The sequence below is a fragment of the Zootoca vivipara genome, chromosome 8 (genome assembly GCF_965207765.1).
Source record: "Zootoca vivipara chromosome 8, rZooViv2.hap1.1, whole genome shotgun sequence".
Classification (NCBI taxonomy): Eukaryota; Metazoa; Chordata; class Lepidosauria; order Squamata; family Lacertidae; genus Zootoca; species Zootoca vivipara.
In genome coordinates this window covers 82,562,399-82,574,893 of record NC_142591.1, presented here as the reverse complement: position 1 = coordinate 82,574,893, position 12,495 = coordinate 82,562,399, and the positions used below count along the sequence as shown (strand labels likewise).

Here is a 12,495-nt window from a genome sequence, read left to right as displayed (position 1 = left end):
CCTCATCTTTTGAATCCCTGACAAGGGCAAGTTCATGCATGCTGATGAACCACGGGCAAAACTTCAAAATCACCCGAGGTCACCGAACCACCTTGCTCTTCTGAGTCAGCAGTTTACAATATTCAGCTGCAAGTTGTTCAGTAACGGCTGTTTGCAACCGATGCTTGCATATGTATGAGTCGGCTCCAAACTTGCTAGCGTTGCAGGTTTCAGGTTCCGGGTGCAGTTGGGAAGTCCATTCCATACGCCTGGCAGCAGGCAGAGGCAAGAAGGGGGAGAGGGGTGATGTCCACAGGCAACCATCTCAATATGCTTGGTCCAGATGCTTTCCTTCCTGGCAAAGGTCACATCACATCACACTGGTTGAGGCATCTCCAGTTGAGAAAGGACCAGGTAGAAGGTGTTGACAAAGACCTACCTTGGCTAGAGAGCTGCTAGCCATCCAGTCTGACATCCAGTGACAGCGCTAGGCGGTCAGATATTCTGATCTGGTATAAAGTAGCTTCCTGGGAGAAGCTGCACTCAGACTGTCAAAATCCTCTTGCTTTGACACACAGACTCATTAAAACATGGTGCCATCTCCATTCCCTGAGTTCGCTGGGCTCTCGGATCATTTGCTGTGATCCCCTTCATTACAGAATTGTAGAGGTAGAAAGGACCCCAAGGGTCGTTTAACCCAGCAGTTGAAATTTGCCAGGATGATTTTGCAACTGGCTATGGGTCAGTTGCAACCATGGGCGTACCCAGCAAGGGGTGAGGGGGGCAGCTTCCCCCCCCCAAGAAGCAAAAAAAAATTACCGTATTTTACGGACCTTAACCCACACTTTTTCTTCTCCCGCCTGCCTCCCCCGACACGGAGGTCTCCGAAGTTGTGCTCCATGCCGGATTTGCGGGGCGAGAAGCGGCGGCGGGAGAAGAGCTTCTCCCGCCGCCGCCTCCCGCCTGCCTCCCCCAACATAAGACGGCGCTTCGGAGACCTTCTCCGAAGCGCCGTCATATGCCGCTGGTGCGCAGCGAGGCGGCGGGGGAGAGAAGCACTTCTCCCCCCGCCGCCTGTCTTCCCCGGTGGTGCGGTGGCTCCGGGGGGCGGAGCCGAATCACAGCGGGCACTGCTTGCCCCCGCCTGTTTTCCCCGAGCCAAGGGGAAGACAGGCAGGGGCAGCCGCCGCACCGCCGCGTTTCGGCTCCGTCCCCCCTGGCAAAGGAAGGTTAGCTGTCAGCTTCCCGCGCTGACAGCTGATCTTCCTTTGCCGCTTTCTATAGCCGCGCTTCATAACACGAAGCGGCGGTCATAGAAAATTTTGTCGTCTTACGAATGCCTCTCGCAATGCAAAACTCGCAATGCAAAAAGCAAGGCACCACTGTAGAGTTATTCGTAAGTAGAGGTACGTAATTTATCTGTAGGGGAAAACCTCATGAATGTAAGGATGGGAAGTCGAATCGCTAAGAAAAGTGTATGAATTGGATTTTGTGTAAAGTTTATAAAACCAATAAGAATTTAAATATAAAAAAGAATGAATTTGAGGAACCAAAGAGTCATATTGAAAAAATACGACCTTTGAGCCGCCTGGCCCCCAAATGGCAGCTAGACATTCCATTTTGGTCACCGTAACCCTGGTTCAAGGAGCTGTTTGATTCCTATCTTACATACTTTGAGTTTCTAACACTGGTCTAGTCCAGCCCCTTCCCAGTGCAGGATTAATGGAGGATGAAGAACGGGGGCAGATTTAGAAAGGCACCTATTCTCTCCCCACCCCCTACTTCTGTCGTTTTAGTCCTATTCATTTTGTAAACTTTGTACACCTCCTGGTTGCAAAACGTCTCAAAGCGGTTTGCAAAAGAGAAAAAGACCTTGCTCCCCCTTGGCTAGAGGCTGGCTTCCCTGGTCCATATTGTGACCTCATGTCACATCCTGTGACAGCAGAATAGGCTGGGCATGCTCAGGCTAGTGATGTCAACCTTTTGGGTCCCACTTCCTAGCAAAGAGAGAGAGAGCGGGGGAGAGATTATCTGCTGTGCAACACTCCTCCGTACTGGATAGAAAAGTGGGTGCCTGTTGTTGTTGTTGTTGTTGTTGTTTTCAACGAAGTGTTTAGATAGTGCTTCCTACCAGCGTACCTTGGTACCTTAGTTCTCAAATCCCTCGGTACTCAAACAACTTGGAACCCAAACGCTGGAAACCCAGAAGTAAGCGTTCCAGTTTGTGAACTTTTATCAGAAGCCGAACGTGCTCCGTTTTGAGCGTTACGCTTCCGATTTGAGTGCCACACTTCTGTTTTGAGTGTTACGCTGAGGTCTGTCTGTTTTTGCTATTTATTTTGCTTTTTTTGTTCGGTTGGAACGCAGTTCAGTTACTGATTGATTGATTGTATGACTGCAGTCAGTACATTGTTTATTGCTTTCATTTTATGGATCAGTTTTCTCATTAGATAGTAAAATTCATGTTAAGTTGCTGTTTTAGGGGTTGCTTTTAAAAGTCTGGAACGGATCAATCCATTTTGTATTGCTTTCTGTGGGAAAGCACACCTTGGTTTTGGAACAGACATCCAGAATGGATTAAGTTTGAGAAACCCAGCCAGATGGGCGTGGTATAAATAATACATTATTATTATTATTATTATTATTATTATCAAGGTACCACTGTACTATGTATCTATAAATTCATATATATAAACTAGGTGCCAAATGGCTCCTTTAAATCAAGGTTGCAGTCGCCGAAATGGAACATCTGGTTGCCATTTTGGGGCAAGACGGTTCTATAGTCTTCTTTTTCCAAATGTTTGATTCTCAGTTAAAACATTGGTCTAGTTCAGAGGACAGCCTTGAGGTGGGTTAAGAACTTTGAGAACTGAAAGAAGAAAAGCTACTTGATCTAGAGCAGGCATGTCCAACAGGTAGATTGTGATCTACCGGTAGATCACTGGATGTCTGTGGTAGATCACCGGTAGGTAGATCAGTGGCTCCCCCCAAAGAAGCTAAAAACTTTGGTTCCCTTAAAAAAACTCAGCACCTTTGCCTTGCACCCCTAAAATGACCTGAACCACCAAAAACAGGGCTTTCCTTCCAATATCACTTTCCTCCTTCCCAAAGAAGCTCAACAACTTTTACGTGAACCCCCCAAAACAGGGCTTTCCTTCCTAAAAAAAAAAAAGCTTGACCTGAAGGGGGTAGATCGCTGCCAGTTTTTAACTCTGTGAGTAGATCGCAGTTTCTTGGAAGTTGGCCACCTCTGATCTAGAGACAGTCCACACATATATTGGCCTCTTTTTTTCCTGAATGGTGACTGATCCTGCTCAGCCTGAAAAAGAAAAAGCATTTTGGTTTCCTGAAATTCATTCCGATTGTGCGGATAAAATATAACAGATCGAATTCCACAGGATGGGAGTGTTAGTGTGCGAAAACAGTCGAGATGCAACGATCCCCAGGCATGCAGCTCCAGATGGCAGAAGTGTTAGGTGCCATCCTGGCGCCCTGGCATCTTCAGTGGCCGATAGATAGCCAGGTACAAAATGCACTTGGCGCCTGGCAAATTTTGAACACTGAGGATGAAACGCCCGGGGGGGGGGGGTAGAACCACATACACCACCCTAAACTCATTGGAGGAAAAGGAGGCGTAAAAACGTCATAGATAAACGAGCTTTATCTAAAAAAGGAAGTTGCCGTCTGCATTGAGAGAGAGTTGGGCAGCTTGCAGATTTAACGTATGGAATAAGAGAACAAAGAAGAATGTACATTTAAAGAAAACTGGAACCTGTTTACTGAATACATGGGTGAAAACTGTGTTCATTTAAAAACGCTGGTAGTGTTAAGATAAATTCAACGGCGTTAATAAGTTTTGATAGATGTAACAGTGGATTTACTGGATGGTTTAGTTTTTGTAAAGGTGTGTTACGGTACGCAAAATGAGCCACGGAAAGAGAAGGAGCGAAGTCATTGACTTAAGGTTTAAATGAATGTTTTGAAATGTTCATTTCAGAGAGAGAGAGTGTGAGTGAGTGTGTGTTGGGCTAGATGTCCCTCTGATATGATTCTGCATTCATTGGACTTTGGGCTGAAAGTCAGTTCTGTAGCTCATGAAGCAGGCAGGTGAAACTACAAGTCCTTAGATGCCCGTGACGGCTTTAAATTTTCACCTTTGTGCTATAACTCTTATTTCCCTTGAACATGTCCCTATCGATGGAGACTCTTCCACTGACCAGAGACCCTTCTCTTCTTTCTCTCTCTCTCTCTCCCCCCCCCCCCCAATTTCCCCTTCTTCCAGATTGTCTCGTATGCTGAAAGGCTGTGGATTTATGGAGGGTCCCGGGCGCAGCTTTGAGCACTGCGCCGCGCAACATCCTGCCCGCTGAAGGAAGGACGCCGCCTCCCCGCCCCAAACTGGGCACCCTGAGTCGCTGGGCTTCACCATTCAGGTCTCCTGTGCATGGCTCTTGCAGCCCGAGGAGGACTTTTGCCGCCTGCTGCCCCAGCCTGAGCTGCCCCGGGTCCCCATCGCTGCCCCGAAATATTCTACATATCCAGATGGGGTAACGTGATGGCACAGGACAGACGCCGGTGGGGTTAACCGAATGCAGAGGCCTTTCTAAAGAGGGGAAAGAGAGAGAGAGAGAGAGAGTAGAGAGCCCAGGCAGGGAAGCAGAGCAGCAGCAAAGGACGTCTAAAATTGCACACACAAAGGAAATTGACACTACAGCAGGTTTTGGTTTTGTTTTGATTTTTTTGGAAGTATTGCTCAGCAGCAAGCACAGGGTTCCTTTTTTTTTTCTTAACTGGATGGTTTAGAGAATCCAGCCTGCGCTCTCCCCAAAGCTGGGAATATTTTGCACAACATTTGTGTTGGTCGGGGGTGGAGAAAAGGCTAGCCTTTTTGCCAAACTCTTCCATTTCCTTTTTCGCCCTGCAAATCATCTTCTTCTTTTTCGCCTCCTTTGGGGGCGTGTTGGATTTTGGTGTGTGTGCATTTGTTTTTTTTTTCCCTCCTCCTCCAACCCAATCTTGAGACCCCCACTCCTCCCTCCACCATGGCCCGCATGAACCGCCCGGCGCCTGTGGAGGTTTGCTACAAGAACATGAGATTCCTGATCACCCACAACCCAACCAACGCCACTATGAACACCTTCATCGAGGTAAGTCCACCTGAGCAAATTGGAAACACGGGGGTCGAATCCGATTCTGCGTTCGCCCATTGCTTTAAATGCCCGCTTGCAGGTCCCACCCAGAATATTGGGGTTCCGCTCTAGCAGATGCTTTTGAGGGGGATGGACAACGCAACGGGCAGCGGCCAATTGTGCGAGGGGAGCGAGGAGCCTGCGCAAGGGACACTACCGCCACCCCCAAATCTGCTTTATTTGGTTATGGGAAACCGCAGGACAGATTTAGGCGATAACCAGGGAGGGAGAATCCCATACTTACTGCTTTGAATACAACCCAAAAAAGTTATCAACTACATCACTTTTCCAGGAGTCTGTTCCAGGAATGTTGCAAGGGAGGAGGGGATTCCTAGTCCCTGTCCAATCTCAGGTCAAGGTCACATTGAGTTAAGACTCTTTTCTCTCTCCCACCCCAAAAGCGCTCCCAGGGGTTTCAGGGAGTTGGAACAGCTGTAGAGTAGAATTTGGGGAGTCTCCCGTCCCAGTTAAAGACAGCGGGTGAGAGTCTTAAGCCAGAGTGGCTGGGGAAACTTAGCCAGATGGGCGGGGTATAAATAATATATTATTATTATTATTATTATTATTATTATTATTATTATTATATTATATTATATTATATTGAAGTTGCACATCCTTTCATGTCAAACAAAGAAGGGTGTGTTTCCCCCCAACATTTCTCTCACTGTTAACTTGAGAGGGATTCAGTTTGAATGTTGGGTGCCTTGTTCAGAAAGCCTCCTTAGTCACCATAGGAGCCCCTGCCTGCTCCAGAGTATGTGAAGATTACCTGAAGTTCTGACGTACTTGGAATATTCTCAAGGACCTTGGCTGCCAGCAATTCAGATAAGCCACAAACATTTGGCACCGTTGCTCCTGCAGAAAATTTGTTGTGCTGTCTTCACATCCAACTCCTAGACGGAGGGACCGTTTGTTTAGCCTACTTAAAAGTTACTCACTTGCTGAACTTTCGTCCTTCTCCGTGTAGGCTGCAAAATAAAACCATTTTGGATAGATCTGTGGTTCCCAGACACTTTCAGGACTCCTCAGTTCCATAAACTCATCCCCAATGCCCCTTGGCCTGCCCTGTAAAAAAAAGGGTCAATCAGAATATTGTTTTGCACAAGCCACTTAGGAAGATAATAACACAATGAATTTCAAAACAGTAACAATTAATTGCACATTCATTCAGAATGCAACTAGAACTATTTAGTTGGATAAATACCAGCTTTTCAAAGCGCGAAAGTCATTCCGCACCCTGCTTGCCCCTTAGCACAGACCCCCAAGTAATCCCAGTGTCCCCCAGCGGGTGGTACCTCCCCCCCCCTGTTTTCCTGGAGGTGGTTCTTACCTGCTTGACAAGGGATCTGATTGGCAGAAAGATTATTATTTTTTTGGCTGAATTGTAATTGTAATTGGCTGGGCCAACAGAGTCAATAGTCAAAAGGAGTTTACCTTTGAAAGTAAGGTAATATTTAGACCAGCAAGGTTAAAGCTGTCTTCATGGAGCCAGTGGAAGAGCTCAAAGTGTCATCATTCTTCAGCCCCGAGAGTTTCCAATCAGCCCCCCAAAACAGCAAGTTGCCCATTTGAAACGGGGTGGTCAACCTTTTAGCCTCTCGAGAGGGCGCTCGACTACAAATCCCACCATCCTTGGCCCTGCTGGCCGGGAGTCATGGAAGTTGCTAATGGAACCTGCACCTGGAAGAGCAAACTGGGAGGGGGTAGCTAATACCGCAGAAGTCAGAATTGGGATTCAAGGTGACCTTAACACATTGAAGAACTGGGCCCAAACTAACCCAATGAATTCCAATAAGGACAAATGTCAGGTTCTGCTCTTAGGCAGGAAGAATTGGATGCATAAATGCAAGACAGGGAACACCTGGCTTACTGGCAGGCCATGTGAAAGAGATCCAGGGGTGTTAGAAGACCACAAGCCCAGCAGGAGTCAGCAGTGTGATGCTGCAGCAAAAAAGGCTAATGCTTTTCTAGGCTGCATCAACAGACATAGGGAAGTAATAGTACCACTCTATTCTGTCTTGGTCAGACCACACCTCGAGTACTGTGTCCAGTTCTAGGTGCCACAATTTAAGAAGCCTTTTGGCAAGCTGGAGAGTAGGACTCGAACCCATGGCATCAAGTTACAAGAAAGGAGATTCTGGTTAAACACTAGGAAAAGCTTTCTGACAGTAAGAGCTGTTGGACAGTGGAGCGGATTCCCTTGGAGGGTGGTGGACTCGCCTTCCTTGGAAGTTTTTCAACAGAGGATGGATGTCCACCTGTCATTGATGCCTTAGTTGAGATTGACGACCCTACTCTATAGTTCTAGATTTCTATGCCCGCGATGCAGCTTCCATCCTAAGTGGGGCCATCGACGACTGTCTTTTGCTGTCAGTAGATGTCATGGGTTTTAAATACAGGATGAAGTTACTAGATCTCATGGGCCAGAGAGAGAGAGAGAGGTCTGGAAGGCTACACTTGGCTGAGGTCCACCATCCTTGGCCTAGTCGCTCCTCCCTCCACAAGGTTCTGCTTCCAAGTCCTACTTTAGAGAAAACAGACTTCAGCCAGGGAAGGCAGCAATATTCCTTGCTTCTCTCTCAAAGGGCAAACAAGGGCATTTATTTTTAATCCCGGTAGGTATGCTGCAAGTTTGCCGAGTTGCCCACGTAACCAGATCAACATCTGCGGACAACAGAGCTGTTTTGGGGGCCTGAGTGGGGCCGGGGGGGGGAGGGAGAGAGAGAGAAGAGACTAACAGCTAAAAACAGCATCCTGGCCATAAGCCCAGGTATAAAGGGGAGGGCAAAAGCTGCCCAGCAAATGTTAAGCAGAGCTGGGTGGGCTTTAGGGGGGGGGGCAAGGCATGAGAGACAAAGGAAGGGACCTTTGGCAAAGCAGAGTGAAGGAAGTACATTCATGCAAAGTAAAATCCCTTTGCTCAATACCAAGCGGTGCTTTTGGGAAGAAGAACAAGCCAGGCACCTGGTTTGGTTATCAGGTGACGTAATTCAGCATTCCCAGAGATCTTGCCTGGACAAGCTCAACCGCCAAAGCGGTCAAAAACTCCTGCCAAATGTAGTCTGAATACTTGCATCTCAACCGCCCCTATAATTTTTTTTGGGGGGGGGGAACTATGGCTAAGTTTACATGATGAAACTTTTAAAGCAGAATCAGATAACTTTCCCCCCAGCAAAGAATTCTGGGCAGTGTAGTTTACCCCTCGTAGAGGCACAATTCCAAAGAACCCTTGGCAAACTACATTGCCCAGAATAATTTGGGGGGGGGGGGCAAATGCGCATGGAATGTGATTTGAAGGTAAAATGTGCACACAGCCTAAGAGGAGAAAGTTGTGGCTGATGGCTTCATAGAATAGTAGCGATGGAAGGGAACACCGGGGCTCATCTAGTCCAACCCCCTGCAATGCAGGAATCTCAAGTAAAGCACCCATGACAGATGGCCATCCAACCTCTGCTTAAAAGACACCACCTTCTATCCCACGGTCAAACAGCTCTTCCTGATGTTTATTTGGAATCTCCTTTCTTGTAACTTGAAGCCATTGGTTCAGGTCCGACCCTCCAGAACAGGAGAAAGCAAGCTTGCTCCCTCTTCCCTTGAGATATTTGAAGATGGGCATCGTATCGCCTCTCAGTCTCCTCTTTCCCAGGCTAAACATACCCAGCTCCTTCAACTGCTCCTCATAAGGCTTGGTTTGCAGACCCTTGATCATCTTGGTCTCCCTCCAGCTTGTCCTTCCACCTTCCAGCCTGTCCTTCTTAAATTGTGGTGCCCAGAATTGGACACAGTATTCCAAGTGTGGCCTGACTAACGCAGAATAAATAAAGGTGTATAAATGTAAAGGACCCCTGACCATTAGGTCCAGTCGTGACCGACTCTGGGGTTGCGGCGCTCATCTCGCTCTATAGGCCGAGGGAGACGGTGTTTCGTCTGCAGACAGCTTCTGGGTCATGTGGCCAGCATGACAAAGCTGCTTCTGGCGAACCAGAGCAGCACACGGAAATGCCGTTTACCTTCCCGCCGGAGCGGTACCTATTTATCTACTTGCACTTTGACGTGCTTTCGAACTGCTAGGTTCTCAGGAGCAGGGACTGAGTAACGGGAGCTTACCCCGTCACGGGGATTCGAACCACCGACCTTCTGATTGGCAAGCCCTAGGCAGAATAGAGTGGTACTATTGCTTCCCTTGATCTAGACACTATACATCTGTTGATGCAGCCTAGAATAGCATTAGCCTTTTTTGCTGCTGCATCACACTGCTTGTGTTCAGCTTGTGATCCACCAAGACCCCTAGATCCTTTTCACATGTACTGCTAGTGAGCCAGGTGTCCCCCATATATTAGCTAATCGCCAAACGGCACCTTAAACCTAGTTATGGTCGCCACAGTGGACTGTCTACTCATCTTTTTTAGTGGAGTTTATTATTGGCATTACTGTATTCATTTCTCTACCACTTTGTAGCTTAAAGCTTAAAAATCTAAAACTGGTTTACAACACATTGAAACCATCAAATAAAACAATCCAGAATAAAACAGCAACTGTTCCTCATAAGGCATGGTTTCCAGGCCTTTGATCATCTTGGTTGCCCTCCTCTACACTCATTCTGGCTTGTCAACATCCTTCTTAAATTGTGGTGCCCAGAACTGCACTTGGAAAAACTTTCTGACCAGTCAGAGCTGTTTGGCAGTGGAACAGACTCCCACAAGAGGTGTTAGACTCTCCTTCCTTGGAGGTTTTAAAGCAGAGGTCAGATGGCCATCTGCCTTGGATGCTTTAGCTGGGATTCCTGCATTGCAAGGGGGCTGGACTAGAGGACCCTTGGGGGTCCCTTCCAACTCTTAAGATTCAGAACTCCAGTTGTGGTCTGACCAAGGCAGAATATAGTGGCACTTTAACTTCCCTTGATCAGGATGCAGCTCATGCCCTTGCCTTCTGAACTTAAGCAGGCTGCCTTCTGACTTCTCGTATCTCAGTGGCTCACTGACAAAAGATCTTTGCCTTCTTTTGCTACCTAACAGGAGACATCAGGGATTGAACCCGGGGTGCAAAGCTCTACCACCGAGCTGCGGCTGCCCCTCAAATAAGAGATCTCTTGTTTTATTTAGTCCGCATTTGAGTTTTATGGAATCAGAACTGTATAGAGTTGGAAGGGACCGTCGCAGGACTCCTGCCTCACTGAAGCAAAACAGCTTTCTGAACTGGGTTTTCGGTTGGCAGAGTGTGAGACTCTTAATCTCGGGGTTGCAGGTTCGAGACCCACGTTGGGCCAAAGATTCCTGCACAGCAGGAGATTGGACAAGATGACCCTTGTGGTCAGTCTGCGAAGCCATGATTCAGGCCGGGCCAGGCGAGCTAAAGTCTCCTTTCCCCTTCTTCCCCTCCTGCGCAGGACCTGAAGAAATACGGTGCGACGACAGTCGTGAGGGTTTGCGAAGTTACCTATGACAAGACTCCGCTGGAGAAAGATGGCATCACCGTCATGGTAAGTGCCTTGGTCCTATAGACAGCCTTTGGAAGACTTCGTATGGGAGGCTGAAGCGTCTCAAACGTCTTTCAGTTTCCAGGTCTGATAACCAGGTGGGTTTTGTTTTACTTTTCACAGGCCATCAGACAGGTATCCTCGTACAATGCTTTGGTGTACATTGGTTATTTAAGGAGTGCTTTTTAGCTCTGTACTGTTCGCACCTTCACATTGTGGCCACCTAACATTAGGATTTTGCAATAATCTGGTTTCCAACATTGTGATAAATCGCAAACTTCACTATCGCAATGCACCAGTATATCATGATGTTGAGGTCCTGGGCTAGGGAGGGAGGGAGCAAGAGGAGCGAAATAACCCTCCAGTGGTTCCCAGCAATCGCTCCAGCATGTCCTTCCTAGCGATGGCCCCTCGTGGTGATATACTGTCATTATGAAGCCAACCAAGCAATCTTAACTTCAAATTGGTTTCAGGCGATTTATTGATAGACCACTCACCCCTACCTGACATGACGGCATTTCTCTGTGAGGTAAAATACGGTTGATGCAGGTATCCATCTCCTCCAAGACTAAAATAATTGTTTCTGGGGGAAACGTAGCTCTCAGTATGCTTGTTTTTTCCTGCTCTGGAGGGTAGGACTCGAACCAATGGCTTCAAGTTACAAGAAAGGAGATTCCAACTAAACATTTGGAATTATTTCCTGGCAGTAAGAGCTGTTTGACAGTGGAACGCTGTCCCTAGATCAGGCATCCCCAAACTGCGGCCCTCCTGATGTTTTGGCCTACAACTCCCATGATCCCTAGCTAACAGGACCAGTGGTTGGGGAAGATGGGAAATGTAGTCCAAAACATCTGGAGGGCCGAAGTTTGGGGATGTTTGCCCTAGAAAGCTGGTGGACTCTCTTTCCTTGGAGGTTTTTAAGCAGAGATTGGATGGCTTAGTGTCAAGGATCCTTTAGCTAAGATTCCTGCATTGCAGGGGGCTGGACTAGATGACCCTTGGTATTCCCTTCCAGCTCTAAGAGTCTATTAATATGAATGGAGATGGGATCAACTAGAGCAAAGCCATGCCTTAAAATACCTTGGAATTATTTGTTTGTGTTATCTTGGAAGTGGCACCATCGAGGCAGCGGAAATCAAAGCGCAGAGAATGATAGGGACACTGGCGAATTATTTTATTTTCCAAAGGGTTTGACTCGGCACTGAAAAATTTTGGTAATGAAGTGATACCTCAAATGTTGTATGGCATTGATTTCCTATAATCCCTTGCAAGGCAGCAACGTGGCTTTTTGTAGAGGCATACAAGAGAGACTGACTATTGGGACTTCTAGAATTTGGCATGCCTTGGCAAGAGGTGGGGGGACTTTTCCAGCCTAGGGGCCACATGCCCTTGTGGCCAGCCTGGCAAGGGCCACTTCCCAGGGGTGAACTAGGGGCTACAGGAGGAAGCACCGTATTTTTCACACCATAAGGCGCACCTAGTTTTTAGAGGAGGAAAACATGGGAAAAAATATTCTGAACGAAACAGTGGGTGTATGATTTTTTTGTGGTTCATGCTGTGGCCTGAGGATCCATGTGTTTTTATCTCTCCCCTCCCCCAAAGGCAGCCTCTGTTATCGCTAGTGTCCCTTGTCTCACTCCCAATGACTTGCCCATCAGCTGCTCAGCTTTTGGCTAGACTCCAAGGGCTGTCATTGAAGGGGGGTGAGAGAAAAGAGACAGGAACGTCGGTTGGCTCGCCCTCCTGCGTGCCTAACCTGTGGGGAGAGTGAGGAGGTGGTGGAAGCGGCCAGGGGGAGGAGGGCGAGGGTGGCATGAGGGCCCCGCAGGGCGGCGAGGCGGCAGGGGCAAA

At 47.8% G+C, this 12,495-nt stretch overlaps 1 protein-coding gene across 5 annotated transcripts in view; it reads left to right on the top strand.

The window, feature by feature from the left end:
* The window catches only part of PTP4A3 (protein tyrosine phosphatase 4A3), a 98,324-nt gene that overhangs the window by 63,123 nt on the left and 22,706 nt on the right, over nt 1-12,495 (top strand). For all 5 annotated transcript variants that reach the window (XM_060277567.2, XM_088676044.1, XM_088676043.1 and 2 more), the window contains 2 exons: nt 4,262-5,126; nt 10,555-10,647. In XM_060277567.2, the coding sequence (XP_060133550.1) occupies nt 5,022-5,126; nt 10,555-10,647 (198 nt within the window). In that variant the 5' untranslated portion in view covers nt 4,262-5,021. The remainder of the gene's footprint in view (nt 1-4,261; nt 5,127-10,554; nt 10,648-12,495) is intronic.